At 37.6% G+C, this 20,186-nt stretch overlaps 1 protein-coding gene across 1 annotated transcript in view; it reads right to left on the reverse strand.

The window, feature by feature from the left end:
- The window catches only part of LOC123248609 (gamma-secretase activating protein), a 107,230-nt gene that overhangs the window by 37,197 nt on the left and 49,847 nt on the right, over positions 1-20,186 (reverse strand). Inside the window, exons 15-19 of the mRNA XM_044677441.1 lie at positions 16,182-16,274; positions 15,841-16,058; positions 13,750-13,819; positions 13,128-13,210; positions 7,239-7,292 (exon numbers count right to left, since the gene is read on the reverse strand). Coding sequence (XP_044533376.1) covers positions 7,239-7,292; positions 13,128-13,210; positions 13,750-13,819; positions 15,841-16,058; positions 16,182-16,274 — 518 coding nt within the window. The remainder of the gene's footprint in view (positions 1-7,238; positions 7,293-13,127; positions 13,211-13,749; positions 13,820-15,840; positions 16,059-16,181; positions 16,275-20,186) is intronic.

The following is a 20,186-nucleotide window of genomic DNA, read 5'->3' on the forward strand; positions in this document are numbered from 1 at the left end:
GAGGGAGGGAGGGACATTGAGAGAGGAACAGGAAGAGGGAAAGGGAGAGACTACTGTGGGGTGGAAGGTCAGGGAAAACTTCATGGGAGATACTTATCTGGACTTTAAAGAATGAGTAGGATTTAGAAAAGGTGAGAAGGAGAGGAAAGGGCATCTTGGGCTGAGACCAGAAAGGAGAAACCCATTGTGAAGAAAGGCTGGGAAACAAGATATTTAGAGAATAGAAAAGGAGACTAAATGGACTGAAGAAGGGTGTTACTAATGTGAAGCAAGGAGAGATAACATTGAAAACTAGCTTGAACAAGATAATAGAGGGAGGATCTTGAATGCTCAGCTAATGTCAAGGTTGGCATAAAGAAAATGAATGAACCCAACTACAGAATTTTGGTTGTTGTGGTAATCCCCTGAAGAAAGTTTGGGGTCATGCTGAAATCCCTCCTATGCCATTCCACAGAAGAAATCACTGTATCCCACCGAGTTAAAGTTAGTCCTGTTTCAACATAAAACTCAAAATGTTGTTCAAGGCATCGCCAACTTTTATTGATCTCCTTCAGTGTGTGCTAAATCAGGGACAACAAAGAAAGAGAAGATACACTCCCTAACTAAAAGAAATTTGCTCTCTTATTAGTCGTGCAAACTTATAACCTTCATAAAAACATAGAAATGATATATTAGACGGAAATAGGCACATGTGTGTAATGCTGATTGAATACCTCAGTTCTGGGGTGGGGAGGGGGAAGTGAGGTCAAGAAGTGATCAGAGCAGGGTGGAGATAATTGGGAAAAAGCTTACTAGAGTCAGGGAATTTTGAATCAGGAGTAAAAGAAGGGAAGGGATTCCAAGTCTCTATACTTAGTTCAATTTGTCTCAATTTTCTGCATAAGATTATGGAGATAAATTGTGGGGTTCAGTGGATAGAGAGATAAACTCAGAGCCAAGATGCAATGGATTGGAGTCCTCCAATACACATCCTGGCTGTATGTCCCTGGGAAAGTCACAGCCTCTTGGTGCCCCAGACAATTAAGTCTAAGATTTTCAGAACCAAGTGACCATCCACATTAGAAAATACAATTTCCTTGCTGAGAGTTCTTTATACCAGGTAAATCATTAGGTCAACTGCTTTTCCCCCTACAAAAAAAAGTAATAAATACATATATACATATATATTCAATATATCAATATCTAATGTAGTCTCAGATATCAAGTCAAAGAGTTAAATTAAAGGCTTGATTCTCTTGGAGGAATTGGCTTGCCAGATTCCCTTCACAATTTTTCTTTAGATAGTGCTCATTTCTAATTAGTGCCAGGAAAAAACTATCTACCTTTCATCTTGAACAGGCATGTTGGCAGCAAAAATATCTTCTGATTAACAAGGATCCTCCTGTGGAGAAGGGAGCTGGCCTAGAAAGAACTGTTTTATTTCTTGCCCAAAGAGAGGCTTGGCAAAGCTGAAATACTGATCCAATCTTGCTAGTCAGTGGACTTTAAAAGTACCAGTTATCTCAGGAGTAGCTTTTATTTCTGACATTTACAAACAGGCTGACTTTCTTATCTCTCAACACAGACTAAAATAGGAAGGGAAAACATGTATTAAAAAGTATGGATCACCTAAACATGGTATTACATGGTATTAACCCAACCTCTTCTGCACAGAGAAATCTAACCTCCACAAAGAAACGACCTGGTTGTCCTCTTTGGGGTCTTGATGCTCCTGGGCCTGCTTCGTACCAGTGGTTAAGACAAGGTTAATGGTATTTGCTTTATATATCAATTGCACCCCTAGAACATTCCAGAAAAGCCACTTTTTCTCACACCACTCCAAGTACACACCTGCTCAACTACAGAGCTTTAGAATGTTGAAACTAATGAAATATCTCAACACTATTTTTTTCCTCATTTCTTTTTTTTGGGGGGTTGGAAGGATGGGTCTCCCTCTCTTACTCAGTATGGAAGCACAGTGGCCACTCACAAGTCTGATTCCATTGCTGTTCTTGCTTTATTTTTTCACACCTGAGCCTGTTCACCCCTCCTTAGGCAGCCTGATGATCACTTGATTCCAGGAGTCCACCATGTTGTTACTAGACTTAGTGTAGCTGCTCAATTGGCTTTAAGCCTACTGTAGCTTAAAACTCCCAAACTCAAGGGATCCCTCAGCCCCAGCCTCCCAGGTGGATGAGAATATAGGTATGCCCTTACTCTATGCTATTTTTAAAAATTCACCTTACAATTTATTATTATGGATTTAGACCAACAGATAGAAGGTTGGGTTTTGCATCAGGATACATCAGGATACATATGTGTGCCCCTGGGCAAATCACCTAAATCTCTGTCAACCTCAGTTTCCTCATCTATAAAAGCAAGATAAAAATGGTACCTGCCTCACAGTGTTGTTGTGAGGATCAAATGAGAGGACGTGAAAAGACTGCAAACATTAAGGAATTATCTAAATGCTAGCTATTGTTTACCTCTCTTAATTTTAAACGTTGAGTACGTGGGCTGTGTCTTCAGCCAAGACTTAATGGATGGCACAAGATCTTAAGAAATAAAGAACTATGATCTTTCTTCTCTTTTGGACTTAAGACTCAGGCTCTGTAAGTCTCAGATTCTCTTTGCCTCTGTGTTTACTCTGCTGGAGGATTTAAGGGGAAGCAGGCACAAGATTCACACAGAAAGGGAGACCATGATGGGACCATGATGTGCAACCATGGAGGGATCACTCACACTGATGAAATCTTATAAATCGTGGCTGCCTAAAATGTAAAATGCTCCTAAGGAAAAACACCTGAGAAATAACCCACCAAAAGCTAATCTGGAAAATGGGCAGATCTTGCTGCTTGGCCTAATAAAGGTGTTTTGCTCATTAGGTTCATGGCATGACCACCATCTTAGCTTGATGAATGGACTGAGCACCAATTTGTTCAGAAAGGGAAATTGAGAAATCTGATACGAGGCCATGAGGTCATAAATTTTAGTGGCTCAACAAAAAGCGAGTACATTAACTACACCTGAGGCTGATGACCTAGATGTAGAAATGAGTTTGAGAGAGAAGTTCCAGAAAAGTAGCCATAGAGATGTCAGGGAAAGACCAGTAGAGGTCTCTGCAAAATCAGTAGAGGAAAATCCATCCAGCAAGGAAACTTCAAATTTGTTTCCTGAAGAGAAGGAAGTGTCATCTTCAACCAGGGTTCCTAAGATGTGGCTGAAACAGGGAAGAGATGGAAAAGACTGCCTCCTTAAGTTATGCCAGCCTATCTAGGCTAGAATATCGCCCACCCAGAGGGAGATAGATGCTATGCAAATTCATCAGTTCTTCCCTTCATCTTTTGTTGCTGTTGTTCATTTGTTCAATGTTCCCCTTAGTTGCCTGGTTAAACTCCTTCAAAAAGAGATTTGTCTCCTCCTGGTTCCATGGAACTAATGAAACCAAGAGACTTCAGAGACGAATTGTAAATAATCTTAAAGGTCACCTTATCCAAGCCTTTCATTTTATAGATTAAGACATTGAGGATTCAAGAGGAAAGTGGCTTGCCTAAGCCCACACAAGCATTAAGTTTGAAAAACATTTATTAAACATCTACTATGTGCCAGGTTAGGACAGCTAGGTGGCACAGTGATAGAGTGCCAGGCCTGGAGTCAGGAAAATTCATCTTCTTGAATTTAAATCTGGTCTCAAACACTGACTAGCTGTGTGATCCAGGGCAAGTCAATTAACCACCGACTGTCTCATTTTCTTATCTGTAAAATGAACCACAGATAGAAAGAGCAAACCACTCCAGTATCTTTGCCAAGAAAACACCAAATGTATATCTGATTTGTTATGTTAAAAATTATATTTTGTACTTTTTATTAGAGATGTTTTCAATACTCTGGTGGAAGATTTAAGAGAGCCATGAAAAATTAGACACAACTGAAAACAACTGAGCAACAACAAAATGTGCCAGATGTTGTGCTAAGTGCCTGCCATCAAAAAAAACAGTAAATAAAGGAGGTAAGATTTGAATACATGTCTTCTGACTCCAAACCTAGCACTCTTTTTCTCTGTACCATAGTATATCACCAGATCTACTTGCGATGAAAGCCACATGGTAATGCCTGAAAAAATCCCACTCTAAATCTGAGGAACTATCCTGCTAAAGGGGGTGGGAAAAGCCATTAAAGTTTGTGAACCAGAAGTGATATGGCAAAAAGAAATGGAGTCCTCGATTGTGGAGTACTTTTGCCACAATTTAGCTGAGAGACCTGAAGCAAGTTCTGCCCCTCTTGGTCTCTGTTTTATCAACTGTAAGATGAGGAGGATGGACTAAAATGCTAATTTTATTTCAGAAAGTTTCTTGGAGGAGGTGGCATCCCAATAGTGCTGAAAGATGGATAAGATTCCAACATTTAGAGATTATGGGTAGAAGGAAACTAAATAAAGAAAAAGCAACTCAATTCCATTAGTGGGGAGTACTGGAGAAAAAAAGTATATAGTTGGGAAGAGCAGAATAGAAGGGCAAAATTGCAGTCAGGAAAATTCAACTTCCCAAGTTCAAATCTTGCCTCAGAACCTTAATTAGCTGTGTGACATCAGACAAGTTATTTAACTTCTCTGAGCTTTAGGGGAACGAGTAGGCATATCTCTTAGAGCCTATCCCAGCTATTTATCAAGTTGAATTTGAGGCTTCCTTATAAGGGCCCATTCAGATCTAAATCTATAATTCTATGGGCGGGGGGAAGCATAAACAAAGGCATAGAGGCAAAAAATCTCACAATATGTTCAAGGAACAGGCAATAGTGTAGTTTAGTTGGAATTTATGCTCAAGAAAGAGTTACAGGGACATTAAAACTTAGAGGAGGGCATTTTGGGAAAGGAAGAGAAAGGAACAAATATTTCTTTATTAAGTGCCTACTATGTGCCAGGCACTATGCTAAGCATTTTACAAATGTCTCATTAGATGATTAAGCAGCAAAGAAGACAGAAAAGGAAGGCTAAGACAGGTAGAACAAGAATAGAAAAGTGTCATCAAAGCTAAGCTAAAAAAGAGTATGCAGAAGAAAGGGGTCGTGAAGCAAAAGAAAGGAGAGAAAGAGAAAGAAGGAAAGAAAAAAGAAGGAAGGAAAGAAGCAAGGAAACAACTTGCATATAACAGAGATCTGTGTGTCATTCATGTACAGTCTTCTTTCTATTCTATTAGGGATATGCTTGTTTTATTTGGTGTTTGTTCATTTCAAACTGAAAGTAAAGAGAAAAAAAAAAACAGATTGAGATGCCACTACACTGTACTGCAGATTTAAAGCCGAAAAGGACCTGAGGTTTGTACAAAGTTAGCTTTCTCATTTTACAAATGTATTAAGGAGAAGTAATGGCAGGCCCCAGAATAGGGGAAGTAAGTAAGGACACCGGGACTAAATACTACCCATTTAAGTATCAAATACTAAATGGTAGATGACTTTAAGGCAGCATCCAGTTTACAATCTCTCCAGAGTCAGTCTTTGTACCAATTCCCAACCAGTTCCTGTTAAAGCAGGGAGAGGAGTAGAAGGGGAGGGCATAGCTCTTAGAATCTACCCAGCTATAAGAATGTCTTGTAGCATGTCCCATTTAGGAATGCAAATAGTTGAGTAACAATAATTAACAAAATATTTGGAGCTGTGTAGTCAAAAACCTCAGTCTCTAACGATGTGTGAAAAAGAAGGAGAAAAAAAAAAGGAAAAAAGGCACGGGGAATGTAGGGGGGAAAGCATGGAATGGCAAGGGAACATCAGAAACAAGGTAAAAATAATTCATTCCCCACCCATCCACCTCAGTAGTCAACACTAATCATTTGTTACAGAATATACTAATGGGTGAGAAGCTGTCAACCAAACTTTTTTTTTCCTCCTCTTCTTCCTCCCAACCCCACCCCACTCTACAGTAGGGCATCAGCTAGCCACAGTTCTGTGCAGCAACATAGCTTTTCAGTCTAGGCTTAAATTCCCCTCTTGGGAACTCCAAATCATAACTGCCTATCCCTTCCCCCAGCTGCTGTTTTCCTACTCTAGTGCATCATAGTGACCTCAAACACTTCCCAGCTTTCCCGCCAGCTGTCTAGGTCCTGGTCTAATATTAGTGTGTCCAAAAGAATCAAGAGTCAATAACGGAAGAGGGCACACGAAGCTGACATGCGCTGCTTACTGCCAGAAATTGAGATTTCCCAGTACACGCCAGCCTATAATTAACAGGAGACACTGCCAGAAACAACAAAGGATCTTCAAGGAAACTGTGCTAAAATACTCCCTAGTTTTTAATTACATCCATATCCTTCCCTACTCCCTCCTTCTATCTATTGTGCTTGACAATCCTCCTGAAACCATTGGATTCCAGGGACATGAATAGATGCAGCTCACGGGCAGGAAGGGGTGTGCAAGATGACTGAGTCCAAAGCTTGAGCCAAGATTTACAATTCCTGACTGCATTGGCAGGCTGCTCTTGTGATGGGAGGAAAGCGGGGAGATCCTAACTTAGGTGTCCGTAATTGTTTTAAATATGGCTAAGATGGACATATGGGAAATGGCCAGGGAGGGGACAGAGAGGAAGGAGAAACAGGCTTGAGGCATATATCAGGCTGACAACTCTTCTCCTTTGAGTGGCTCTTATTATCTGAGTAAATGTAAAGATAGGAAGAAGGGGCAGCCAAATGTGGAGAAAGGGGGAAATGGTCATAAGAGCTTAACTGATTTTTAAAAAGCCCCTATAAGTTATGCTCACATACATAGTATTTTAGCAAGGCTTACAAGTTCACAAAAATAGGAGTAGCAGTTACATGTCACAGTCAATAGAGCATCAGGCTCAGGAAGATTGGAGTTTACATATGACCTCAGACATTTAAGGCTGAGTGACCCTGGGGAAGTCACTTAACCTCAATTTCCTCATCTGTAAAATGGGGTTGATGATAGCAGCTGTCTCCTAGGGTTTTTGTGAGGATGGATTGAATGAGGAAATAATTATAATATGTTCAGCATAGTACCCGGCACACGATAAGCACAATATAAATGTTAGCTATTAATGGATTGAGTAAAGCTGGATATTCTCTTTTGTCTTAGGAAACTCTCTTTAAAATAGTCATTTTAAATGGTTATAGTGCTGCTCAGAGAAGCCACTCATCAGTTCCAAGTGGGCACTTTCTACCATGCCTGATAGGTTTTCCAATTCCTGTTATAGCCTTTAATTGTCAACCTTGAAAAGAACTTCACAACTTAGGTCGCCGCCAGGATCTTACCTTCATCAGAGGTAACAAGATCTCTTTTGTCACAGATGTTACTCCTGGAATTTCCTACAGTCAGAGAAAATTGTTAAATTTCTGTTAACACCAACTCACTACAAGTCAAAGGTTGCAGTAGGCACTTTTACCTTTTGGCTGTAGATGAGGAACTCTGTACCACTTGCTTTGAGCAGAGCTCAGGCTATATAATTCATGTAATTTTCTAATATCTACTTGAGGTCAGACAAGCGAATGTTCTCCCAAATCAGAAGCAAATAATTGATAGAACCTAGATTGCTTATATGTGTGTGTGATATATATATATATATACGTACATATATATGTAGTATTTATATAAGACGGAAAAAATACAGAGAAAACCATCTGTTTTTAACATGGTGCCATGTACAAAATTTCTCAGTTTAACAATTTCACAAAGCAAATGAGATAGATTACATACACTCTTTTCTTCAAAGTGGTTTGGGAACTGAGAAAACAGGAAACATTCATAAAAATCAAGAAAAAGCATTTTTTATAGGTAAAGATTTCCCACTACTTCCTCCCTGTTCTTATTTATGCTATCTTATATTCATTAAAATTGTCCCCTGACTTTGTTCTAAGGAACATCACTTACTAGGTAATCTCTAATGGAAAATATTTAGAGCTGGAGAAGAGGAGGAGGAGGAGGACGAGGAGGACGAGGAGGACGAGGAGGAGGAGGAGGTAGCAACAGCAGTAGTGGTAAATAATGGTAGTGGCGGCGGTGGTGGTAGTAGTAGTAATGGTAGTAGTAGTGGTGGTGGTAGTGGTGGTGGTAGTAGTAGTAGTAGTAGTAGTAGTAGTAGTAGTAGTAGTAGTAGTAGTAGTAGTAGTAGTAGTAGTAGTAGTAGTAGTTGCTAACATTTATTACTACACTCTTACTATGTGCCAGGAACTCTGCTAAGAGCTTTACAATTAGTCTCATTTGCTCCTCAAAATAACCCTGAGAGACAAGTGCTATGATTATCCCCATTTGACATATAAGGAAACTGAGGCTGACAGGTTAAGTGACTTATCCAGGGTCACATAGATAATAAGGGTCTAAGGTTGGATTTGAACTCAGGCTTCTTTATTCTAGTCCTTGCATTTATCCACTGAGCCACCAGCTGCTTTAAGTACCTTAAAAAGCACCTAGTTTAACCTCCTTATTTTAGAGAATAAAAATGAGGTCTCAAAAGGCTGAAAGAAGGTAGGTGACTTTTTCAAGATCATGTAGATAGAGTCAAAAATAAGTTTTTAAGCCAGTCCTCTCCCAAACATTCTACCACACCTTCTCTTATCTTCAGTGGTAAGACTTCTCATGTTATATCGTCCATCCTCTACCATAACATTTGAAGTAAAAAGCTATTCAGGCATATCCAGCTCCTCATGATCATAGCAAACATACCAAGCCAGTTAATCTCAGGGAGAATAAATGCTAGACTTATGTTAAATAGAATTTAAAAAAAATGACAATATATCCCATTTAAAATTCCCCTGAAAACTATGCTTTTTGATTATACATCTGAGAATTTTTTATTTTTAAAATAATTCATAATTATAAAATGTATAATATATAATATTTTTAGTTATACATCATAAAACTATTTTATCCATTCATTAAAAATGTATTTGATAACAGATAAAAACGTTTGGAAATAAACATATTATATTCTACCAATAATAGATGACGGTTAGAACTTAAATACCCACAATTAATATTACTGGCACACAATATTCCAGAGGACCAATGCATCCCAGTTTACGAGTCAGTTAATTGATCAATCACTAGGAATTTCTTAAGGACCTATGTTTTGGACACTGTGCTATGCGCTGGACAAACAATTATACAAAATGTTCCAGTGGCTTACTGTAACAAAGTGAGACAAAAGAATTGGAATGGAAACTGATCTATAACCCAATCTACCTGACCAGTCTGGAAATATTTTTTTAAAAAGATATGAAAATATTACTATGGCTTCAAATTACTTATAATACTTCTACCTAAGGACAGGGACACCTAGTTTGCTCAGTGGATAGAAGGCCAGGCCTAGAATCAGGAAGACTCTTCTTCCTAAGTTCAAATCTGGCCTCAGACACTTACCAGCTTTGTGACCCTAGACAGGTCACTTAACCCTGTGTGCCTCAGTTTCCTCATCTATAAAATGAAGAGAAGGAAATGGCAAACCACTCACAGTATCTTTGCCAAGAAAACCCCAAATCAAGTCATGTGTCATAAAGAATTGGACATGACTGCAATGGCTGAATAGCAACAACAAAAACCTAAAGAGAGCAAATATTTTCTTTAAGACTGTTGGAGAATATAAAAATAGTAGTAGTTAGCATTTATGTAGCGTTTTAAGGTTTGCAAAACGCTTTACAAATATTATCTGTATGTTGACTCAGAACAACGCTGGGAGGTGGGTGCTATGATTATTCCCATTTTATAGATGAGGACGCTCAGGAAGACAGAAGTTAAGTGCTTTGCCCAACATCACACAGCTAGTAAGTAAGTATCTGAGGTCACATTTGAACTCGTATCTCCTTGACTTTAGGTACAGCACTTTATCCACTGTCACCAAACCGTAGCATTATAAAAGACACCGTTTCTCTGGCATCTCTGCAAATATGTTATGTTAGTATTCCTCTTTTGACATTGCCACACAGAAGTGAAGTGAACCTATTATTTCGGCTATGGCCATAAACCAATGAATCTTTATTTATTGTATATTTACTAAGTGCACAGCCGGTACTATACACATTCACGAATTTAGGAAATAAGAGGTAAGTCAATTTCTATTATTGCTTAAAGACAAACCATTTAAAGCAATACGGTAGCTCTTAAACTGGAAAGTGGTTAGAGTTGGTTTTCTGAGCAAATCTCTTAGCTTTTGCAAATATTGAAGTCACATTTTTATAATGTGACTTCTCATTTTCTCAAGAACGAGGCAGGGACCCAGACTCTGACCAAGGGAGATATTAACTACAAACTACCATTTTCCTCTTCACAAGGGAAAGGTTTTCTCCTTAAGGCATTTCCAGCTAAAACATCCACATGTAAAATTATGTCTCTCTGCATCCCTGGCACTGATGAGGTACTTAAAAAAAATAAGATGTAACTAACAACAGCAGGTTGGGGATAAATGGGGTGTCTGGGGAAGAACAAAGGTCATTCGTTTCCTGGCTTCAATGTGGCTTAACCTGCAAACTTCCTGTCACATTGCTAGAGATTCTGCATTTATTTTGAGATGGTGGTGAAATAAAAGGGATGAAAAGAGTAGGGGGGGGATGGAATTCACAATATAGATTGAGAGGTTGGCAACTGTATAAATACAGTCTGAGTGAGGAGAAGAGCTCTTAGGGAAGTGTAAACATTTGGCCTCCACAAAAATGTGAATATTTTACAGATTAACTTATTTCCATTTCGCTCCTAACCTGCTAGTATTTATTCTTCAGGGACTATGTTCATATGTTAAATCTTCTCCTGTCAATTCTCTGCTTAGATTGGCTTCCTCTAGCCTCGTGAATCCAGTCTAAGCGACTTCACCAAGCATTTAAGGCTCTTCACAATCTGGGCACCAATTCAACCAACAAATTCATTTAGTTAGAAGCAGCAGGGAGCAATGAATAGAGTGCTGGGACTTGTGGTCAGAAAGATATGGGTTGAAATCTGGCCCCAGATATTTAATGTCTGAGCAAGTTATTTAATATCTCTCTCTGCCTTGGTTTCCTCACATGTAATGACTAGGCAGAAATAGATGGCCTGGATAGTTCCTTCCAGTCCAAGTCTATGATTCTATAAACCTACTATTAAGAACCTATTATGTATAAGGTGAGGAAGAGGAGGAACAGAAGGAAGAAGCAGAAGAAGAAGAAATGAAAACCAGTCCCAGCCCTCAAGAAACCTATGTTTTATGGGCATTTTCTCTTACAATCCCCCTCCACACATTTTATATCCCAGCCAAACTGAACTACTCACTACCTCCTATTCATGTTCCATGCTTTTCCTCCTTGTCTTTGCTCACATTTTTCCCCTCTGTGCCCTCCCTTCCTCCTCCTCTACCTAAGGAAATCTTACAAATTCTTTAAATCTCAATCCAAATGCTACTCTCTTTGTGAAGTTTTCGCTGATTCCCTCAGGAATATCTTTTCTCCATAAGACCTTAAATTATAATTCTTTGTTTGCAGGTCTTATTCAATTATCATATATTCAATTATCATGAATCATTTTATATCCAAGTTATCTGTGAACTTTCGTATCATCCTACAAGGTTATAAACTTTCATGGGAACAGGACCAGTGTCTCATCTTTACTAATCGGTTTCATCCCTGGTAAAATGGAAGATAATAATTAAATTAGATAATGGACAGAAAACCCTTTCTATTTTTTTTAATTTTTATTTTGAATAGTTCCCCATAGTTACATATTTCATGTTCTTTAGAAAACCCTTTTTAAAGGGTGATACAAGTTTAATCTGCTCATCTCATTGAAGACACCCTACCATTAGGAAAAAGACCACTAGGGTTAGTATCATGGCACAAGGGTTTGAATCCTGACTCATATTTACCAGGTCTATGACCATGAGCTAATCATTAAATTCTGTGAGTCTCAGATTTAACATCTGTAAAATGGGAATATTTGTTACATCCTCAACAGGGTTCTTTGAGAGTGAAGAGAACTTTGTAAACTTTCAAGATAACATATACTATCTAATCAACTTCCCTAGAGTCTAGGACAGTACCCTATATATTATGTTTTTCAGTCATTTTTCAATTGTGTCTAAATGTTAGTAAACTCATTTAGGGTTTTCTTGGTAAAGATACTAGGTTGGTTTGCCATTTCCTACTCCAGCTCACTTTACACATAAGGAACTGAGGCAAACAAGGTTAAGTGACTGCCCAGGCTCACATAGCTAATAAGTGTTCAAATCCAAATTCGAACTCAGATCTTCCCAACTTCAGACCTGACTCTATCTACCACACCACCTAACTGCCCACTCTATATACAGAAATTGAGTTGAATAGCCACCTCGGACAGAAAGAGGTCTGTATTTTGATTCAGGATATCTATGTTCAAAATCCACCTCTGTTACTACCAGTGTGACCCTGGGTAATTCATTGCCTCCTATGATTCAATAAGGTGTTGGATTAGAAGAACTTTGAAGTCCCTTCCAAGACTAGTTCTATCAATGTTAAAAGTGCAGGGTTAACATTTGAGTTATTATTTAATTCATAGCTTCCTTATGATTAAATTTCCTCTTTTATAAAGTGAAAATGTTCAATTAGAAGAACTCTGAAGACCCTTCTAGGATTAATTCTATCAATGTTAAGAGTGAAGGGTTAACATTTAAGTTATTACACCTTCCTCCTGTCAACCTTTGCCTCAAACACTAACAACTCAGACCTAACATATCATTTCAAGAGGAGAAAAAGCAGAGCAGTTTTCAGACACGTTGTTTTTACTTCCCTAGTCCAACGAATCATCAATGGGTTACACTGGACCTCTTCATTGAGACATCCTGACAGACAGGATGGAAATTTTTGGTTGGACTGTATTTGCTTTATAGAAGTTACCTTGTCCCACATCTCAAAGTTCCACCAATGGATGCAGCTAGTGAGCCTTATTATTTGGGCTTTTCAAACTGAAACTTTGGAACTATATCTACATATTCATTCTCTAGTAGACTTGAGGATTGCCTTATGGGACAAAAGAACACACAAGACAACAATGTCACAAGCACAATTAGTGAATGGCAGAGTGGAATAAGGAGAGCCACCATTGCGATAGCTCTTCAGAAACTATGAAGAAGGTTCATCACACTGCTCTAATAGTAAATGCATTATAAAAGCATTTTAGTAACATAGCCATTAGAAATTAAAGTGACTTACTCTGTTCCAGGAATGCACTGAGGAATATGGAAAAAGTTTATCCATGTTATTTATATCCAGACAAAATTTCCAATATAAGGAGGCTAAATGGATAAAAAAGACAGTGTTTAATAATAACAGTACAGAGGAAGTTACAAATCATCAGAAGGACATATTTTCCACTGCCTCTTCCCCCACTCCTAAAACCTACCCAAAATGTTGATTTTAGCTATTTATTAGATTTAGAAAATTGTGATCTTTTAGGTCAGCTCTCAAGTATAAATTATCTATTCATATGAGTACATATATGAAATAAATATATTTTTGCAAATTACATGATGTTTACATAAAAACAGAATGACAGCAGAATTATATGCTATCTTTATGAAAGCAGCTCATGGCTGTGCTAAGAAGATTACACCTAATTAAAAAATCATTGACACAAGCTTTGTGACCAGGATCACGTCTCATTGATCTCTGAATAGCCATTGATTCCCACCGAGGCACAGGAGAATGAAATTTAATTAGCCATTAACTACAACAGCCAAAGGAAAAACACACCAGTCTGAAGCATCATCAATTTATTGTGTCCCCAAAAGCAAAAGGATCGAATATTTGAACCTGCAGTATCAGCCATACCTACCAATTAAAAATTCCTGAATAAGGTCAAATGCATGACAGCTCCATATGTTCTCAAAAATCCATCGAATAATCTTGAAAAAATTAAGAAGTAAAAAAAAAATCTATTGGTATTTTTAAAGGCAAGTCAACTGATTAAATGGAGAGTTTTAATTCATATTTCTATTTAGAATTTAAAAAAATATCTTTGCCACCTTCAAAGGCTCATAATGCAAGACTCTGTTAGAGGTGAAATGGCATTATAATTCATCCATTCATTCTACAAGTATTTACAGAGTACATCCTATTAGGAACTCCCAGGATACCATGACAAAGACAGAATAGCCCATGCTCTCAATAAGCTACCAGGAAAATGAGATGTTTCTGGCATATCCATCTAAAAAATTCTCTTAGCTAAGCTCCAAAAAAAGACTTGCCTTAAACTGAATTTCATGTGATGATGGGTCTAGTTACACTTATATGATTCATGCCTATAGCTCTAGTATATTGTCTTACATGGAGCAAACTTCCAGGTCAGCTCACATCCTAGTCACTCTAGTGAGTAGTCCATAGGTATGCTATGTTATAGGATTTAGGATTTCTAATGATAGCAAATGATAAAGTATTGCAAAGGGTTATAAGTGTTGATCAACACACATCTCAGGGGGGATATTATATGTATATAATGTATTTAATGTGTATATAATGCATATAATATGTATATAATGTTCTTGCAAGATTTTTTGTATATAGTAACTGTAAGGTGAATGTATTTAATATGTATATAATGTATATAATATGTATATAATGTTCTTGTGAGATTTTTTTGTACATAGTAACTGTAAGGTGAATTTGAATTCATATCTTTAGGTTTTTGTTTCTGTATAGTCAGAAGTGTGTTATTCTGTAACTATAAATAATTGTAACTGTATGTAATTTAAGACTTGCATATTGCAAGAATTTTTTTTCTTTCTTCCTCTCTTTACTTCTCCCTATTTCTAGTATAGAGTATAGAATAGTTTGTAAGATCCAATGAGGAAAATGTTTTTCCCAAACGGATCTGGGCGGGGAAGGGAATATGTTAATAGGAATTTCTTAATCTCCCTCTGTCTTCTTTAGGAGGCAGTATCTGACAGGTTGAGAGTTTTGTAAAATCTCCTTCTGTCTCTTTAAGAGACAGTAACAGAGAGATTTGCCCTCCATCTCTTTAAGAGGTGGACTATAAAAGAAAAAAAATCCACTAAAAGGACCTCTTTCTCTCTGACTTTCTAGGGAGCAGAGTTTCTGTGTCTTTTTCTCAGTCAAGAAGATCTGGCAGTTACTTTTGACAGTTCAGGATATAGATACCAATTTGAGGAGTCTGGCTTGGAGGCTTTTCTCAGTACTTGGAGGGAGAAGTCAGTCTGTTTCTGAGGGCTTTTTCTCCTCAGAACTTTGGCAGTTTTCTGTGTCTGTGTTTCTGTGACCTGCAGTTTCAACTGACAGTTAATAGAAGAATTACTTTAAAGAGTTTTTTATTGTTTATTCATTGATTAATTAGCTTAAGATAGTTAGTGAATTTAATCTTAGTTAGAGTGCATAGATAAGTTAGGCCTGCTTTGTCAGGCAAGAAGTTCCTTAGATTTAGGATTTCTTAGAGATCTAGTATAAGATTTAGATTTTAGAAATAGTATAAGATTTAAGAGATAGTCTCTCCTATTTCCTACCTCCTGTTTCCTATCCCTACTTCTCCTTAGAATAAATAAGTGTTCCTGGTTTACCAAACTAGTCTCCAGACTTTTATCACAATATTATTAACCCATAAATAGAAGTCATCATTTTATTAAACATCTAGCATGTATGTATGTCAGGCAGTCACAGGCATATAGATATTAAATTAAGGAAAAGGGCTATCTAGATTGTAAGCATACCTTCACGTGCTCATCGTTCAGTGAAAATGAATGGAAGTATTATAATCAGGGAGCTTGAGGACTGAGAGAAGGATTATGGTAAGAAGAGGCAGTGAAGAACTAGTAGCTGGTAAATTAAAATAGCAAGCATAGTTTCAACGACTGAGAAGATTCATCTGGGTTTGCTAGTCCATGTCTAGGTTTTCAAGAGTAAGCTGTATTCTAACCTGGGCTTCTAAGACTCTTGGATTCCTGCCCCATGCAAGCACACAGTGCAACACAGCCAACCGCTCATAATCCAGTGGGCTGCTCCACAGGAAATGTAATAAAGATGACTGGCTAAAGCTCACTCTGAAGAGCTTCCCAGAGCACCAATCCCAAGCCAAGGACCCTGAGAGTGACTGTAATGGGAGATCAGGAAGCAAGTTCATTTGTTCATTCTTTCCTACAAAGGAAGGTAATAGGGGGGGAAAAAACAGAATCAGCAAAAACAGGAAACCACTGCCACTACAACCACCACCACTCTGCTGAACACAAGGTGCCCATTTTGAAAAAATTGCCACTGTACCTGTGAGAAACAGACTATGGCACATCAAATCAGGATGCTGAGTGTTAAGAAGATGAAAGAAATGTCCAGGCAGGTAAACAGCCACATAATAGTCTGTCAAAAAGAAAGACACTATCTTTGTACTAGAAGACCAGAATTCAGAGCTTTGCAAAAGAAAAACAATTCAGGAATCTGAAATTAACACCAGTGGGTAGATTATTATTTTTTAAGTGGTATCGTAAAACCACAGGCCCCTCTCTCAGTATATCTCATCACTTTAGAGCCAATCACTTGATGAAAACAAAGGCAACAACAATAATGATAGATAATTATATAGTGTTTTATAGTCTGCAAAGCACTTTGCAAAAATAATCTCATTTGAAATATACCATATAGTAGGTACTTACTACACAAATATTAGACCAGGGGTCAGCAACCTTTTTGGCCATGAGAGCCATAAATGCCACATTTTTTAAAATGTAATTTCATGAGAGCCGTACAGTGCTCACAGTGCGGCTCCTGTAACAGCGTCTGAAAAAAAAATGGACTTTATGGCTCCTGCAGAAAGAGCCATATCTGGCCCTCAAAAGAGCCATACATTACCGACCCCTGTATTATGGGCTCCACTTTACAGATGAGAAAAAATCAAAGGTTGATGTTTATGCACCTTTTTGACAATCAAGTCAATGGCCTTATAGTTAGTAAGCAGCAGAGACAGAATTTGAGCCCTTCAAGTTCAGTCTCTCCTGACTCCAAATATAGCACTCTTAGAGGTGTGTCCAATAACAATTTCTTCCAATTAACAACTGTTAAGTTCTTTTTTTCTGCTGCTTTTTTTCCTTCTGGCAAACCCATATGAATATTCTCAGTGGCTGAAAATACATTTATGAAATGTATTTATAAAAATACATTTATTATTGCCAGTAGGTAGTTTATCTCTCTGCCTGTTTCTTCAGCTATAAAATAAGGATTATGGAACCAAACAAAAATAATAAAATTCATCTGGAAATCTAAAACATCTAGAATCTCAAAGTACATAAAAAAAACAGAAATGAAAGAGGCATCAAAATATTTTATAAAGTCCTATCTATCAAAATTAATTGTTATTGAATTTGCCTAGTGTTTAATAAACTCCAAAACCTAAAGTTACTTTGGGAAGAATCTCCTATTTAATAAGAATTCTGGGAAAACTGAAAAACAGTTTAGCATAAAATGGATTTGGACCAATAGAGCATCATAGATCTAGAGCTGAAAAGTACCTCAACGTCTGTTAGTTCAACCCTCTCATTTTATACGTAAGTAAACAGAGGCCCAAAGAGGTTAAAGTACTTGCTCAGGTCACAAAGGAAGAAAGCATCAGAGTGCAGATATGAACTACAGAATCAATAGTCTTTCCTCTGTACCATGCTGTCTCTTAATATCTTACATTATATACCAAAGGAAGCTCGAAATGGACATATGACCTGAATATGAAAGCTCAAACTATTTTAAAAAAATACTAAGGGGCAGCTGGGTAGCTCAGTGGAGTGAGAGTCAGACCTAGAGACGGGAGGTCCTGGGTTCAAACCCGGCCTCAGCCACTTCCCAGCTGTGTGACCCTGGGCAAGTCACTTGACCCCCATTGCCCACCTTTACCCACTCTTCCACCTATAAGACAATACACCAAAAATTAAGGGTAAAAAAAAAAATACTAAAAGAGAACCAGATCAGATATAATTTATCATTAGAGGTAGGAAGAGAATTCTTAACCAGATAAAGGATAGGAAGCACAAAAAATAAGTTAATTTTGATACATGGTACTGGAAAGTTTTTGCTCAAATCAGTACATATAGAATAAGAAGGGAAGTAATCAGTTTTGACTTGGGGAAAAAATCCTTGCAATTAATAACTCTGATAGGAATTTGATAATAATAATGGTTGTACTTCATCCTCATAGAGGACCAAAATGACATCACTATGTCAGGTCAGTGTGCTGTGTGACTGGTTAATCAGGCCAGAGCTATCCCTAGTCATCCTAACTTTTGTCTTGCCACTAGACTTTGATGACTCTGGAAGAGAAGGTGAGGCTGATGACTTTGATCAATTCTGCTTCACTTAAATCCAAATTATTTGTAAGTCAAAAGACAGCATCCATGCCATTTTGCCATTTTATGTTTTAGGAATTTGATATTCAAAAGCTATAGGTATTTAACATACACATATAAGATAAAAGATCCATTCCCCTCCCCAATACATCAATAGTTAAAGAACCTGAACCCTTGAAAGAACTGAACTCTATTAACAACTATGGAAGATTTCACCAAATAACTCATTAGTATTAGGGGTAAAATTGGATTAGGTTTGGCATAAAGATTTTATAAGTGGCAGGAGAGAACTTTGTCAAACTGTCTGAGACCCGATTTGGAATTTTGGAGTCAAAGTCTCTGCTGGAATTCTGAGGTTCTTGGGGTTTGGAGTTTGTCTCTGTCTGTCTGTCTGTCTGTCTCTCTTCTCTATCCTAGAAGCAGTGTGTTCCTGAGCTCCCTGGCAATTCCCTGTGAAATCTTTGGAAATACCAGATTTTGAGTTTCGGAAAAAAGAGGTGACTGCTTGACTATGGCTGGAGAGAGAATAGTGACAGAGAAGAAGCAAGATCTTTTTTTTCTCTGATCTCTGTAAAAAAAAAAAAAAAAAGAGTGAGGAAAGGGGTTTGTCCTACCCAAGCAGGAAGCCATTCTTACTTCAACCAGATTCAACTTTGGCTAGAAGTTGGCAGTACAACATTTACTGAAAAACCTCTTAAGACAGTAATTTGTAAACTATATATAATTTTAAATAAGGATTTTGGATTTAGATTATATCAAAATTGGGTATAAATTAGAATAAGAAGATGGCATGGGTTTGGGGAAACCCAAACAGAAGAGGTTCCCATGAGAGGTCTAAAAGTGGGAATTGGGATTTAGTTAGAACTCCTCTTAGTTTTTAGAGTTTCCTATTTTATCCTTCAACTTTAAACCTTTATAAGCCTTATTAAATCAGGATTAAGTTTTTCATCTGTCTCCTAAGTCATCCATTGCGCTGGCCTACAAACTAGGCCCAATACTGTTACATTGGCCCTTATCTAAAGTAGTTGGCAATCAAAATACAAGAACAAAGAAGATACTGTGTCACAAAATTATCTTAACATTAGAAAAATAAACTAAGCAACTTGGAGGCTTCACCTCACACCCAGCAAAAAGGAAGACAGTAACTGACTACATACTGTGGGTAAAGCTGTGAATTGGATGGCTATCCTCTCTGCCTTTTCTATTCTCTGCTTTCAAGATTTAATTCAAATTCCTCCTTCTGAAGGAGATTTCCTGGTTCTCCTCTTCTTCCCAGCTTCTAGGGCCTTCCAATCACTCTTTACATCTTTTGAAGATACCTAGTTATTTACACGTTGTGTCCCCCATTAGAATTTGAGGGCAGGGACTAGTTTTGCTTTTCTATTTTTGCCCAGTGCCTGACACATACTAAGAGGTTAATAAATGCTTGTTTACTAACAATTTCACAACGGGTTATGAACCCCAAAGGAGTCAAAGTCAAATTCAAAGTAAAAAAAAAAAAAAGGAAAGGTCTCATATACATCGACATATTCATAGGCACTTTTTTTTGGTAGCAAAAAATGGAATCAAAATGAGTTCCCATTACTTAGGGGACAAATGAATGAATTATGTTATAGGAATGTAATAGATTATGGTCCTCTTAAAAATAATAGGAAGAAAGCAAGCATGGAATGATTTATATGAACTGATGCAAAGGAACATAAACAGAATCAAGGAAATGAGAGAGCGAAAGAGAGAGGGAGAGAGGGAGAGAGGGAGAGAGGGAGAGAGAGAGAGAGAGATAGAGATAGAGATAGAGATAGAGATAGAGAGAGAGAGAGAGAGAGAGAGAGAGAGAGAGAGAGAGAGAGACTATAACAACATAAACAAAGGCAACAAAAAAAGGCAAATGAACCCAGAAATAATGCAATTAACGATACTGAAACCAGAGATCACATGAATA

This window comes from Gracilinanus agilis, chromosome 5 (assembly GCF_016433145.1).
Source record: "Gracilinanus agilis isolate LMUSP501 chromosome 5, AgileGrace, whole genome shotgun sequence".
Lineage (NCBI taxonomy): Eukaryota > Metazoa > Chordata > Mammalia > Didelphimorphia > Didelphidae > Gracilinanus > Gracilinanus agilis.